At 56.8% G+C, this 14,807-nt stretch overlaps 1 protein-coding gene across 1 annotated transcript; it reads left to right on the forward strand.

Moving 5' to 3' along the window:
* The first annotated feature begins 751 nt into the window (after window positions 1–751).
* On the forward strand, window positions 752–12,740 carry ADAMTS15 (ADAM metallopeptidase with thrombospondin type 1 motif 15). Its single transcript, XM_088066845.1, has 8 exons — window positions 752–1,792; window positions 5,893–6,025; window positions 6,551–6,718; window positions 7,127–7,410; window positions 8,170–8,347; window positions 8,435–8,616; window positions 9,164–9,339; window positions 9,737–12,740. The coding sequence occupies exons 1-8, from the start codon at window positions 878–880 to the stop codon at window positions 10,515–10,517; spliced, it is 2,817 nt and encodes a 938-aa protein (XP_087922971.1). The 5' UTR covers window positions 752–877; the 3' UTR covers window positions 10,518–12,740.
* The last annotated feature ends 2,067 nt before the right edge of the window (window positions 12,741–14,807 follow it).

The raw sequence follows: 14,807 nt of genomic DNA on the forward strand, positions 1-14,807 counted from the left end.
GATGGAGGGCTGGGATAGCTGACCTTTAAAGGTCCCTTCCAACCCAAGCTATTCCATGACTCAATGATTCTATGACCTTTTATCTTCCCTGCACACCCCTGTTGTAACCAGAGGCCCCCTCCCCGTGGGATCACAGAGCTCTATCCCTTCACTTGGAGCAGGATCCAGAAAAACTGGAGAGTGGCAGGAGGGAGCCTGGCAGGTGGGAGCATCCCTGGGGGGCTGCAGAGTTTCCCTCTTTGCTGCAGGAATAGAAGTGAAGAGGGTCTCCTCCCACTCCATCCCATCCAACACCCCAATCCTATCCTGTCCCATCCTCCACATCCCACCTCATTCCATTCCATTCCATCCCAGCACCCATCCCATCCTGTCCCACCCCACCCCTTCTTCCATCCTGTTCCAACCCCGGCATCCCATTCCATCCCACACAATCCTATCGCACTCCTCAGTCCCATCCATCTCATCCCACCCTCTGTACCAGCCCACCTCAAACCCACATCCCATCCCATCCCACCCCATCCCTCCATCCCACCCCCTCCCTCCATCCCACCCCATCCCTCCATCCCCTCCCGTCCTGGCGGCGGTGCCGCCCCCCACCCCGCTCCGCCCCGGGGAGGCGGCGGCAGCCCCGGGCGGAGCGCGGTTCTGTCCCGGCCCCGCTCGGCCCCGCTCGGCTCCGGCCCCCGCCCCGCTCCCGCACTATAAAAGCGCGGTGCGCTCCGCAGAGCAGGTACCGGCGGGGCCGCTCCGCTCCTGCAGCCTCCGCGGGTCCGGGAGGAGGAGGAGGAGAGGGAGGAAGGGGGGGGCCGGGTCCTGCTGTCTCCCCCCCCTCGCCTCCCCCGATCCCCGATGCCGCCGGCCTGAGCCCGCCGAGACGATGCTGCCGCTGCTGCCGCTGCTGCTGCTGGGCACCCCGGGGCTGAGCCTGAGCTCGGGGGCACCCCCGGACCCCGACTCCGCGCTGGTCACTCCCCTGCGCCTGGACCCCGACATCAACGGGCCGGCTTATTTCAGGGGGGGCCCTGCCGAGCCGCCCCGGGGGGGACAGGCGGTGGTGATCCAGCTCTCGGCTTTCGGGGAGGATTTCTACCTCCACCTCTCCCCCGACGCCCGCTTCATCGCGCCCGCCTTCGCCGCCCAGTACCTGGGGGCGGCCGCCCGGCCGCTCCCCGCTCTCCGCCACTGCTTCTACTCGGGGGATGTCAACGCCGACCGCGAGTCCTTCGCCGCCCTCAGCCTTTGCGGGGGGCTCCGGGGGGCTTTCGGATACCGGGGAGCCGAGTACCTGATCAGCCCGCTGGCGGGGGGGGCGGCCGGGGGTCTCCATCGCCTGCAGCGCCGCAGCCCCGGCCGCCCCGTCGGGGCCGGAGCATCCCGCTGCGCCGTGGGCTCCGGGCTCACCCCCGGCGTGCTGCAGGCGCTCGACAAGTACCGGGGGCGTGCGGGGGGGAAAGGCGGTCGGGCCAAGCGCTTTGCCTCGGTCCCGCGTTACGTGGAGACCTTGGTGGTGGCCGACGAGTCGATGGTGAAATTCCACGGGGATGACCTCCAGCACTACCTGCTCACCCTGATGGCCACGGCCGCCCGCCTCTACAAGCACCCCAGCATCCGTAACCCCATCCAGATCTCCGTGGTCAAGTTCCTCCTCATCGGGCAGGATGACAAGGGGCCCAAAGTCACCAGCAACGCCGCCCTCACCCTCCGCAACTTCTGCGCCTGGCAGAAGAAGTGGAACAAGGTCAGCGACAAGCACCCCGAGTACTGGGACACCGCCATCCTCTTCACCAAGCAGGTGGGTGCAGGGAGGGTGACCCGGAGGAGCTGAGCCCCCTGTCACAGAGCCCTGCTGGGCTAAGGCGTTCTGCCACCTGTGTGCATGATGGGGGAGGTTGTGCCTGTGGCTGATCCCTCTTTCCCGGGGAACCTCCACTCTCAGATGCTGGGCTAGGGGGTGCAGAGGCATGGAGCAAGCCCTTGCTGTCCCCTGGGCAGGTTTTGGCTGGCAGCCTGGAAAAATCCCTGCCATGGGGTGAACGAGGCCGGGAGGTGTCCAAAGATTTCCCCACGAGCAGAAACCTGCTGCTCTATCTCCTGCCTCCGTGCAGGAGCTGGCAGCGAGCGCCCTGCGGCTCTGCTGTGCACCCTGAAATGAGAGGTCCGAGCCCAGAAGAGGAGGGGCATGGTCCCGCTTCCCCCTCCCCAGCTGGGAAGAGCTCACAGTGCCACCTGCCAAGAAAAAACCTCTCCCTGCTTCCTCTGACTCATGCACGAGGTCCTCCTGAGAAGCTGGACCTCTCCTCGGCGCTGGCTGCGCTGCACGGAGCCGGTTCAGGGCTGGAAGTGAAGCACCAGAGATTCAGCCAGCGCTACAGCCCTCGGGTGGGGGAGAGGGGAGAGCCACTGCCACCACTGCCGTGGGCTGGCTGTGTCCCTGTGGTGGGAGAGAGGCTTGGAGCTGCCTTTGGCGTGGCTCCACGGTGATGTGGGGTGTGGGATGAGCTCTGCATCCTCCCACCCCCACAAACTGGGTGACACTGGAGTTCCCACAGCCTCTGCCCGTTGTCCATCTCCCTCCCTGTAGCCCTGTCTCAGTGTGGACATCAGTCCAGTGCCTGCATTCCAAAATCACTGATGGGATGGGAGGAGGATGAGCCCAGCTTGGAGGGGACAGTCACGTTTTATCCTGGCTGCAGCAGGCTTTGGCACAAAAGGCTCCTTGCATTTTCTCCTTCCACTATCCCTGCCCAGATGTTTTTGGATTAGGGACAGGTGAGGAACTCCCCTCAGCGGCAGTGAGACCATTTCCAAAACACTTTTCCAGGTCCAAGATTTGTGGGTGGGAAGGCTATAACATCCAGCTCAGTTCAGCTGTCCCTAGGCTGGGCTCATCAAGGGCTGACAATGGCCTGGAGCAGGAATGATGCCGTGCAGGACGTGTGAGATCTTGTCCTGTGTGTCTTCTTGTCCCCCCCACCCTGGGCCAGCTGTGAATCCTCTGGGAGCACAGACAGGATGGAAGCCCAGGCTGCTGGAGCAGCTCAAAGAGGAGGACACTGCTGACACCTCTGCAGGGACGAGCCAGCTCCACCTCTGGTGGAAACCCAGTGAGGTCACTGGAGCTGCACGTGGGACAGAGTCGGTCCCAGTGATTCAAAAGATGTGGATCACGTCTGGGATGCATTTTTTACACATTGCTAAACCATCCATTCCTGAAATCCCTAAGCAAGCTCAGTGCAAAGGCACACGGTCAGGGAGACATCTGCCTTCCTTGAGTGCATCCATCTGTGGTCCCCTGACATCCCGAAGCTTATCTTCCTGCCAAAAAGCTGTTACATAAGCCCTCGACTTAAGTTTCACCTCCAGGCTGGTTGATAGGCAGTTTTCAGTTGTGTTGATGAGTTGCTGACGAATGGGGCTCTCTTCTACTGCTTGGATTTGCTCCCTTCCAACATCGGCGATGCTGAATGATGGATTTGCTTTGGGAAGCTCAGTCTTGATCAGCTGGTGGGTGCAGATTCCCTTCCTACCCAGGGTCCTGCAGAGCATCCAGCCTTCAGCTGCCATCCTGCCTCCTGGAAATATCCCTGCACACCATGGCAAAGGGCTTGTCCATTCTCTCCACCCCTCCTGGACTTTGCTGTCACACCGGCAAACGTTGGCTGCGCGTCTTTGCTTTGCTGTAAAACCGAAGGGATGTTGCATGAAGGAACATCTGGGTGTAGCTTAGCACGTGGTTGATGCTGTGGGATTTGGAAACTGCAGCTCAAGCCTCAGCTTTTTGGAGTTGCTTTGGATGCTCACAGGAAGCCTCTGTGGCAGGGAGAGTGCTTATGACTCTGAGCAGGTGAATTAATGCACGAGCCACAAGGATCCCCCTAACTGATCTGTGGAATGTCTTGAGAAGTTCACAAGGGATGACAAAAAGCCTGGGAAGGTCCCAGGTAGGAAGGTCAGGCTGGCAGCTGATGCACTGAGCAGGTTGTCTGCAGCCCCTTGGGCGACCAAGCAGCCTCCCTGTATCTGTGCCAGCAGTGGGGATAGTGGTGACAGCAAGCAAAGGCAGAGCCTTGCACGCTGCTTTCCCACCCTAAACCTCTTCCATTTCCCTCTGCTCCCCTCCTGAGCAGCTCCAACACCTGACAAGGCTGAAGGAGGTGTTCAGGTGGGGGATCAGGACCTCTCATTAAAGCCCAGAGATGCTGCCTGGCATCCCCAGGTCTGTCCTGCGGTGAGGAGTGAGGAGAAAGCCCCTGAGGAGCCGCTGGTTGTGTGAACAGCGAGGTTCAGAGCGGGAAGTGGGTCAGTGTGTCAGTGCAGGTGCTGGGCTGGGAGCCAAAACTCGCTGTGCTGGCGAGGAAAGAACTCTTCAAAGAGCAGTGAGCGGGGAGCTGTGAGCTGTGACGTTCCTCTCCATGCCCCATCCTCACCCCCAAACCCCCAGTGCTGCTCAGAGCACGGGCAGGGGCTCCTGGACAAGCTGCACCCCTGGCTGGCTCAGTGTGGTGGTGGCACTGGGTCCTGGTGCTGTTTTGGGACAGGGACTCTGCACCTGGGCTTGCCAGCACCATTAATCAGCCTGTGCCCACCAGTGGTGGCACTGCCAATGCAACGAGGGGCTGCCACCTCTTCTCCCTGCTGACACCGATGTTTGATGGGATCAGGGATGCAGCAGGCTCCCAGCTGGTCAGGAAATCTGCAGAGCAAAGCGCTGAGCCCAGTTGTGATGGGGGTTTTCCACCACCAGTGCAGACCCAGACGTTTCTTCACGTCACCTCTCTGGAGATGCCGGTCTTGCCTCCACACTCCGTAGCCCCAGGTCTCCTGTTAAAGCCATCTCAGCCCTGGCTGGGGCTCTCTGAAGTCATCAGGACTGTTATTTACCCACGGCTGAACCTGCCTGCGCGGGAATGCCTTCAGCTTGGAAACCTTGCTGGAAATATTGGCAGAGCAGCTCCTGCAGGATTTTGAGCAACCCAGGCGCTTTGGCTGGGCGAGTGCTGAGCATGAATCACACTTATTTATAGCATGGGAGCGCCCAGCGAGTCCCCTACTTTTCTTTTCATGTGGAAACCAGCTCCCTGCCCACTGCATGGCAGCTCTGGGGCAGCACCAAGGGAGGGGAGGATGATCGAGCCCTTCCAAACCAAAACCACACCCCAGCAGGGGAAGGGAGCACCTGGGACAAGGTTACTGCCGGGCTGCAGCATCAGTGTGTCTTAAATGGACTTTTGTTTTAGCACAAGCACCTGTGGAAGGCCAGATTTGCCTGCAATGAGACCCTTCCCAGCCTCTCTCCTGGCAACATCTATGTAGGAGATGGCTGTCCTCAGTTTGGGGGTGGAAGCTTGGGCTGGTTCCTCCTTTGATCAGCTGGGCTTGGTTGCTCCTTGAAGGATGGCTGTAGGGTGTCTTAGAGAGGCAGCTTGGCAACTTTCTTTAGCCTTGGAAATCTCTGGACCTGCTCCAGGGCTTTCTTGTTCCTTGAAAGAAGCTGAGAAATGAGACTGAGAAGTGGCTGAGCCCTGAGTCCAAGGCCAGATGTGTTCCCATCCACCCACCTGGGTCTAGTCCTTGAGCTCACACTTAAGATGAAGGGAACCAGACTGGTTCCTGCGAGACAAAACCAGCTCCACCGTGGCCAGAGGAGCTGTTTGGGTAGGAAAAGCTGTTGCTGAAGGCAGGGCAGGATGCTACACACATCCCTGGTGCCAGGGATAACTGCAAACACACCATTGCAGCCTGAGCTGGGCCAGGATTGACGTTTCCTGCCTCTGCATCCCGGTGTGGTTCCCATCCCTTTGGGCTTTCTTCCCATCAGGGATGAGGTGGGAAAGGGGAACCGCGGTGCCTGTGCTGAGCCCAGGACTAACCCCTTCCCTCTGTGACTGGCAGGACCTGTGTGGTGCCACCACCTGTGACACGTTGGGAATGGCAGACGTGGGCACCATGTGTGACCCCAAGCGCAGCTGCTCCGTCATCGAGGACGATGGGCTGCCCTCGGCTTTCACCACCGCCCACGAGCTGGGTAAGGCTCCCAGCTCTCCTCTTCCTCTCAGGAGGATTCCAGGAGCTGGCAAGGTTCAGAAAAGCCCTGGTTTCAGCCTCTGGGAGATGAGACAATAGGCGGTATCCTGTGATAGAAAACTGCCTCGGGTACAAGAGTCCCCCTGAGGCAGGTGGGAAGGGGCTGCTGAGGAAGCAAAAGGCTTTGCTCTCATGGTTGTACCACAGCTGGGTTTCCAGGATTCAGGAGTCCTGAAATAACAAGCAGAGGGCACACCTACCTCTGGGAGGGAGTGGGGCAAGTGCTGAAGTCACTTCACCTTCACAATTTCCCTTGCCCTTCCTTTTTCCGTGTGCTTTCCATGTGCATGAGGCATTGGGTGAGAGCTGGAATGTTTGCTGACTCTTCTGGGCTGTCTGCAGCTGCCATCCTTGCAGGGCTCTGCCCCACTCCGTGTCTCAGTCTCCCCTGACAGAAGCTGGGGGAGGTTGCTGCTCATCCTGCTGTGCTGGGTTATTCACGCTGCCTCCCTTATCCCACCCCCAGGCCACGTGTTCAACATGCCCCACGACAACGTGAAAGCCTGTGAGGAGGTCTTTGGCCGGCTGAAGACCAACCACATGATGTCCCCCACCCTCATCCAGATCGACCGTGCCAACCCCTGGTCAGCCTGCAGTGCTGCCATCATCACTGACTTCCTGGACAGTGGCCACGGTGAGCCCTCCCGTGCCCCTCACCCCCCCACCTGTGTCCCTGTCCCCTAGGAGCAGGGTCTGTTCCTGCAGGTGTTTACTGGGAAAAGATGGCTGGCAGTAGAGCTCTTCCTCTCCTGCCTCTGGAAACAAATTTAGAAGGAAATGGGAGGTTGGCAGCATTTCTGTAGCATCCAGACCTCCTGGGTGTCCCCAGCAGTGACATCTGCACTCAGGCTGCTGGCACAGCTCCAAGGGATCACCAGGAGATGGAATCATCTGTGTCTGGGATACAGCCAAGATTGAGGGCATCCCTGGGGTTGTTTTGGCCCGATCTCTCCCTCATCTCCCCACGGCAGTGCTTTCCCTCCCCACTCTGGTCCACACAACCCCCCAGGACCTGGTAGACCCTCTCTCCCCCCTCCTGCAGGGGACTGCTTGCTGGACCAGCCTGCCAACCCCATCCCTCTGCCCGAAGACCTGCCGGGGACGAGCTACAGCCTGAACCAGCAGTGCGAGCTCGCCTTCGGGGTGGGCTCCAAGCCCTGCCCCTACATGCAGTACTGTGCCAAGCTGTGGTGCACGGGGAAGGCGCGCGGGCAGATCGTCTGCCAGACCCGCCACTTCCCCTGGGCCGACGGCACCGCCTGCGGCGAGGGGCGCTTCTGCCTCAAGGGCTCCTGCGTGGAGAGGCACAACGTCAGCAAGTACAGGGTGAGTACCTGTGCCAGGAGCCCCAAAAACACCCCACAAGGCCACTCAGTGAGTACAGGGTGAGTACCTGTGCCAGGAGCCCCAAAAACACCCCACAAGGCCACTCAGTGAGTACAGGGTGAGTACCTGTGCCAGGAGCCCCAAAAACACCCCACAAGGCCACTCAGTGAGTACAGGGTGAGTACCTGTGCCAGGAGCCCCAAAAACACCCCACAGGGTCACTCTGAGCAGGTGCTGGCAGAGATATCCCCAATCTCCTGATGGTGCAGATCCAGCATGGGGACACTGATGTGGAAAGAACTGGACATCCCTTGGGTATCATGTATTTCTCAATAAGTGAGGCTGCTGCTCTGCTCCAGCCAGCCCTGGGCAAGTTTCACAGAATTTGCTCTGCTGGAAGGGACCCACAAGGATCATTGAGTCCAACTACAGGCCCTGCTCAGGACCATTCCCAAGAGTCACACCATGTGCCTGAGAATATTGTCCAAATGCTTTTTGAGCTCTGTCAGGCTTGGGACTGTCACCACTTCCCTGGGAGCCTGTTCCAGTGCCCAAGCACCCTCTGGGGGAAGAACCTTTTCCTGATATCCAACCTAACCCTCCCCTGACACGGCTTCAGACCACTCCCTTGGGCAGATCAGCATCTCCCTCTTGGATTCCCCTCACAAGGAAGGTTCATGGGAGGTTTTACTGCTGAAGGGATGGCTCCAGGCATGGAGATGACGGCTATGCAGCGCCTCATCCTGTCCATCCCTGCAGGTGGACGGTGGCTGGGCCAAGTGGGCTCCGTACGGGCCGTGCTCGCGGACGTGCGGCGGTGGGGTGCAGCTGGCCCGGCGGGAATGCACCGACCCCGTGCCGGCCAACGGGGGCTCCTACTGCGAGGGCATCCGCGTCAAGTACCGCTCCTGCAACCTGGAGCCCTGTGCTGCTGCAGGTGAGGGCTGGGGCTCGGCTTGGACCCCAGAAAACTAAAGCTGGAGGTCCAGGTCGGTGTCCAACACCACATCCCTATTATTTTCAGTGCCAGGGAAGAGCTTCCGTGAGGAACAGTGTGAGGCTTTCAATGGCTACAGTCACAGCACGAACCGCCTCACTGCCTCCGTCTCCTGGGTTCCCAAATACTCCGGTGTCTCGCCCCGGGATAAGTGCAAGCTCATCTGCCGGGCAAACGGCACCGGCTACTTCTATGTGCTGGCACCCAAGGTTGGTGAGAGTGCCTGGACTGTGGGATGGCTCCAGTGCACCTGGAAATGAACAGATTTTCCTTGTCTGGTGGGTGGATGGTGCTAGATGAGGTGGTAGAGGAGGGAAGTCCACCAGTCTGGTATGAATCAGTTTGGGGCTGGAGTTATTCATGGAAGGTCTTCCTCTGGAAGACATCGTTTTTACCCCTTGTGAAGGTGCCTCTGGCGTATTCCTGTGGCCCTGGGATAGAGGAGGATAGTTTGGGTGCTGGGGAAGCAGTTGGCAGGACAGGGTGGACATCCAGACATGGGACTGAGTAGAATGCATGGGATGGTGTTAGCAGTGTCCCCTGTGCAGCTTGTTCCCTGCAATGGGAAGGGCAGGAAATTCTGTGGATGGGAGCAGAAAAGGGGTGTAGTCCCATCCCTCTCTCCTCAGAGACCCCAAAATCCTGTCTGCAAAGCAGAACATGAGCAAGGAGCGGCGTGGTGGGATGGACACAGCTGGGAGGCCTCAGGGTGTGTGAGAGGGAAATGCAGCAGCTTGTTTTTCTCTCCTGGTTTAGGTTGTGGATGGCACCCCTTGCTCCCCGGACTCCACTTCGGTCTGTGTCCAGGGAAAATGCATCAAGGCAGGCTGTGATGGGAAGTTGGGCTCCAAGAAGAAGTTTGACAAATGCAGTGTGTGTGGAGGAGACAACAAGAGCTGCAAGAAGGTCTCAGGCTTGTTCACCAAACCCATGTGAGTGCTTGGTGACCACGTACGCTTCCCCTACTCCCAGCTCTGCGTTCTGGTGTGGGGGATGCAGGAAGTTTGTGGAGATGGTGACGGGATAAATCCATCCTGAGCAAAATCTGCTTGTGTACATCACTGCACAGACACCTGGGCTGGCTCTGAAGAAGAAGCAGGACACATTTAGTGTTCTGTTGACTTCTGCTGATGGAGTGCTTCAGCCAGAGGGGCTGAAGCATCTTCTTGTAACTGGGTGACATCAGCCTAGACAAAACCCAATGCAGTGAGATGATTCAAAATGATCTTCACGGGAAGAAGACGAATGTAGGGGTGGGAGGATCTCAGGGCTGAAGAAATGCAGTGTCCCTGTGCCTGATGTCCTGCCCTGCCCGCTCTTCTCTTTCAGGCACGGCTACAACTTTGTGGTGGTCATCCCCGCGGGCGCCTCCAACATTGACATCCGGCAGCGGGGCTACAAAGGACTCATCAGCGACGACAACTACCTGGCGCTGAAGAACGCGCAGGGCAAGTACCTGCTGAACGGCCACTTCATCGTCTCGGCCGTCGAGAGGGACCTGATGGTGAAGGGCAGCGTCCTGCGCTACAGCGGCACCGGCACCGCCGTTGAGAGCCTCCAGGCCTTCAAGCCCATCCAGGAACCCCTGACTCTGGAGGTGCTCTCCGTGGGAAAGATGACCCCTCCTCGGGTACGCTACTCCTTCTACCTCCCCAAGGAGAGCAAGGAGGACAAGTCCTCCTACAAGAAGGAGGGCAGGACCCCACCGGACCTCAACAACAGCGTCCTCAGCCTGTCCAACCGCTTGGATGGCGGGAGACCGAGCTACAAGCGCCCCTCCTACAAGTGGGCGGTGGGTGGTTGGGAGGCGTGCTCCGTCAGCTGCGGCGATGGCTTGCAGAAGCGCTCGGTGGCTTGTCGCGACTCCTACGGCCAGCCGGCCGCCGAGTGCGACGCGGCGCAGCGCCCCGCCGACGTCCGGCTGTGCGGGGAGCCCTGCCCGGCCTGGGAAGCTGGACCGTGGTCTCCCTGCTCCAAGAGCTGCGGTCGGGGGTTCAAGAGACGGGCGTTGAAGTGCCTGGTCCCGACCGGGCGCCTGCTGCCCCGGGAGAGTTGCAATTTTCGGAGGAAGCCGCAGGAGCTGGATTTCTGCACCTTGAGGCCGTGCTGAGCTGGTCAAGGGGGGCCTGCAAGGAAGGGCGTGGTGTTCCTACGGCTGGGTGCAGCCAAGCAGCAGCCAGAGGTTGGGAGTGGGGGAGATGTCCATAGCACATAGCAAAAGGGGGAAAAATAAGGAAAAAAATGGGAACAAAAAGGGACCTGGGTGTGGGGACAACCCCACGCACCTGGGAGAGAGGGCTTTTATCAACCAGGTCGCTTGGAGACAGAGCGGGAATGAACATCTACCTCGAAGCCACTGAACGACACGGAAACCACCGGTGGAGGCTGGGAACTGGGGGGACAGATGGAAACGAGGAGGATCATCCCTGCCTGTGATGGATCTGTGATGGTACAGGCAGGGAGATGCCCCTAAATTGCACAGATGAAGCCTCCCCCCACCTTCCCAGGACCAACCCTACCTCCCTTCTCCCTGGACTCCCCCAACACTCATGCTAAACGGGACCAAAAGGATTTACCAATGCAATGACCACCGGTGCGATGATGCACTGGGACTGATGCCTCCAGGGCTTGCTGGTGGGGACTTTGTTGTCCCAGCAGCATCCCCAGGCCAGACTGGAAGGTGGTGGCTTTATTTTCATTCTCTCCTCGTGTTTATGACCTGACCAGTGTAAATTTTATGGTGCTTAACTCTGTATTTTTTTAACCTCCTTCCTCCCCTCCTGATGGATGTAAACCTTGCAAGCAGGGCTGGTGTTATTCCCAGAGGATCTCACCAGCCTGAGGTTTCCTATGGTGCTTTGGGATGGGGCTGTGTGAACATCTGGATGCTCCTTTACACCCTGGTCCACCTGAACTTTTTCGGGGCTAAAAGGGATGACAATGGAGCTGAGGTTTGAGCTGTCATTCCAAAAAAGCAACAAGCAGCTGTGCTGTAGTTCCACAGGGTCAGATGCAGCCCCCCCCAGTCAGAGACTTCACCTTGCTCTGGAAATGGTGCTCAATGGGACCAGTAGGTCATGCCCAGATGTGCCATAGCCTCCAGCCTTTAGCCAGGTTGGGGTATTTTTCCTCTGTGTAAAGCCTCCCTGAGCTATCCTGAGCTCTATCAGAGCTGGGGTGACTTCCCTGGAATCCCTTTTGAGCTGAGGGAGAGGGAGGTTAATTCAGGTCCTTGGCTTTCCTGAGGAAAAAGGGGCTCAGCGGGGTTCAGGCATGCAGGGAAAAAGGGACTGTCAAACCTCTTGCTGCTGCAAAGCATCTACAACCAGTTTCCCCCTGCAGGTATTCTGGGGTTGTTCTGTACCTCTGGGGTTATTCTGTACCTCTGACAGTTTTGTAGCATCATGCCCATTGTGGTCAGAGGCTGTTTTACCTCTCCCAACCCCAATTTATCATTTGGGTCTCTTGCTCAGATCAAATCATCAGGCACCATTGAATTTTTTGCTTTGTCACTGATGAAGTTGCCTCTTAATCGATGAGCTGTGACTGAGCAAGCCAAAGCTTCTGGGTCAAGCTGTGCAGTTACTGGGATGGGCAGGAAGGTGTTTTAGGGATGAGACACAGATTTTGGGTAGGCAGAAGATGCCATCTCAGCAGGCTTGGAGCCTGCTTGTTCAGTCCCTTGGAGGTACAACACGGACACTCTGCTGTCCCTTGGGTGGCTCCAGAAGGTCTCCAGCTGTGGGCAAGGTGAGAATGAAAGAAATGGAACAGGTGGTGTGAGAATTCCCTTCTTATCTCTTTCCAGCAGCTCACAAACTCCTTGTGACGATGTTTGTGGGCTCATCCTCCCTGGGGATCCTCCTAGAGGATCGATCTAACGCCTCTTTCAACACAACCACATTTTAGGTCTCCACGCTGCTCCACAGAGCCAGGAGCAGATGTTGTGGTTGCTCTGCACAGCAGGGAACGGGAGTTAATGTTCTTAGGAAATCCCTTCCAGGTCTCCATTCCCATGAACATACCACCCATTTTCCGAGGGTTTTCCTGCATATCTGAGCCCGCTGCGCTTTCCTCTGGGGACAGAGCTCTGAGGAGCTGCCCTTTAGTGTCTTGCCATCCCACAGCTGGTTTCTAAGCCACCGAGAAATTGTCAGCCTCATTCCTGAGGAGGGGAGGGGTTCCTCGTGTGTGGTTCTTTTGCTGAGGGTGCAGCAGAAGGACGGAGATGCCGATGGTACTGGCTGCTTTGTGTATACCATGTATACTGAACATCGATCTCTGCTGTTTGTGCGTCAGTAGCAAACCTGAAATAAATCTGTATTTAAAGTTACACCTGCTTCCCAGGGGGACACTGCAAGAGTTGTTTTGTTGGTGGCTGCAGGGCATTCCTTGTCTTATTGTGATCTGACCCCTTCATAGTGTCAGCTCATTAACTAAAGAGCAAAACTGATGCCTTTTTGGACTACCTAAAAACAGAGGCCAGACAAAATTAAGGGAATAAAAGCCATTTATTTCTATTTATTGAAGGGCCTTCAGGAACATTTAGACAAAGCCCCCCAGGGGCTGCACCCAAAATGGACAAGGGCTCACGGGTTTCCCACTTTTCTAAGTTTGTTCCATTTGCACATTGTGGGTTCATCTCCCAATTCCAGCTGCAGGGAATGAAGGAATTTCCCCCAAGTTTGCTGCCCCCAACTCCCTTTTGTTTCCATCTCTGGGGGCCTGAGGCAGTGAGGTGTCCTTGATTGCCAGGCCTGGAGAGGAATTGTTGTGTCTGCCCAAAGTGGGGAAGCAGCAGCTCCCAGTGTGTGTGGAGTTTGGAGTCACACACTGAGGAACGGCAGGAGTACAGATGTGTGAAAAATATAAAAGCTGAAATCCTGAGGCATCAAAACCATCACCTTTAAAAGCCCAACAGGTTTATTCCAGTTTGGTTCTGCTACAGAATTGGTTTTTGGTAAAAAAGAAACCCAACCTGAAAGAGCCCAATGGTGAATCTGTCCCTGTGAGCCCCAAGGGAACCAGGATGTTCACTGAAGGAGGCTGGCTTGAATCAGGATGTTCTTCTGTCAGGGTGACAGGAATATAGGGTTAAATGGATTTATGAAAACTGGAACAGCACTCTCACACCATGGAACAACCCTGTCTGCGTGTTTCTCCCTGAGTCAGAGCTGTATTTCTTCCCTGTTGCACTGGGGCCAAAGGTGAGATAAAGCCCTTCCTTTTCCTGGGATGTGCCAGCTCAGGGATGCCTGATGTCACCCTCTCCAGGGCAGAATTGCCTGGGGTTTTATTTTCCCCCAGCAAATGCAATTTATTCCCCCATTATGTTGTAAAGATTTGGAAAATTTCATGTTTTTTATTGGAGATGAAAGCTCTGTTTGCTTTCTGTCATCACAGAATCCCAGAATGGTTTGGGTTGGAAGGGACTGTGAAGATCCATCCCCTTCTGCCACAAATAGGGACAACTTGGCCTTGGACACTTCCAGGGATGGGGCAGCCACAGCTTCTCTGTGCCAGGGCCTCAGCACCCTCAAGAATTTCTCCCTAATGTTTAATCATAAAGCAACAGACACAGCTGAGAACCTTTTCCCTCAGCAGCTCCTATAGGGAGCCTCCCCTCACAATAAAATTCACTTTCACCCCAATATATCCCAATTTCAAAGGCACCAGCTGAAAATGGCTTTATTTGGAATAGGGAGGGAGATTTCCACCTGTTGTAGCCATAACTTTTGCCTCAGATATCTGTTCAGGAGGAGAAAATCAAGTTAAAACTTCCACCCTGCTCCTCCACGTGACAGCCCCACAGTTTTAACCAGATGCCCTTAAAGATCACCCAGAGAGAAAAAAACCCCACACAATCCCCAAGTATTTACCTGGTGAGAAGAAATAAACCCAGCATCAAGGCCAGGAACTCCCAGTGGAAGGGAAGGGGGGTGCTGAGGCAGGGAAAGCTGGTGATGGCTTAGTGTGGGTGACACAGGTGATGTCCTGCATCTGTATCGAGCCTCCAGCCACAGGAAGAGGCTCCTGGTGTGGGAGGAATGATGTGGAACATCACATTTTCTGTCTGAGGAGAAGGGGTGGCTTTTCCCCATGTCATGAGTTGCTGCATTCGATGCTTCTCTGGATCCCTCATTTTCCAGCGCTGAAAGGTTTTATTGTTTCTTCTCTTCGCTGTGAATTTGTCGTGTTTGGATTCTCCAGTACCTAATAAAAACCTGAACTGGCTGCTTTTCCCTTGGGGGACACTGATGTGCCTTCACCTGCAGGGAAGTGAAGGCCAGGATGATCTGATGGAGCAATAGGCATGAGACTTACCCCTTCAGGCCAAGGAATCATGTCCAGGGATGCCCATTTTGGTCCAGATCCATCCCTGGCTGAGCTGGAGAGCTGA

The sequence above is a fragment of the Pseudopodoces humilis genome, chromosome 25 (genome assembly GCF_049639895.1).
Source record: "Pseudopodoces humilis isolate 2021_Gansu_Grassland_sample_001 chromosome 25, ASM4963989v1, whole genome shotgun sequence".
Classification (NCBI taxonomy): domain Eukaryota; kingdom Metazoa; phylum Chordata; class Aves; order Passeriformes; family Paridae; genus Pseudopodoces; species Pseudopodoces humilis.

What these genes read in the sequence shown, in the direction of transcription:
- ADAMTS15 (XM_088066845.1), top strand. Translation starts at nt 878, where the DNA reads ATGCTGCCGCTGCTGCCGCTGCTGCTGCTGGGCACCCCGGGGCTGAGC. An exon ending in CCATCCTCTTCACCAAGCAG is followed by an intron (nt 1,793 to 5,892) that starts GTGGGTGCAGGG and finishes TGTGACTGGCAG; the next exon opens with GACCTGTGTGGTGCCACCAC. An exon ending in CACCACCGCCCACGAGCTGG is followed by an intron (nt 6,026 to 6,550) that starts GTAAGGCTCCCA and finishes TCCCACCCCCAG; the next exon opens with GCCACGTGTTCAACATGCCC.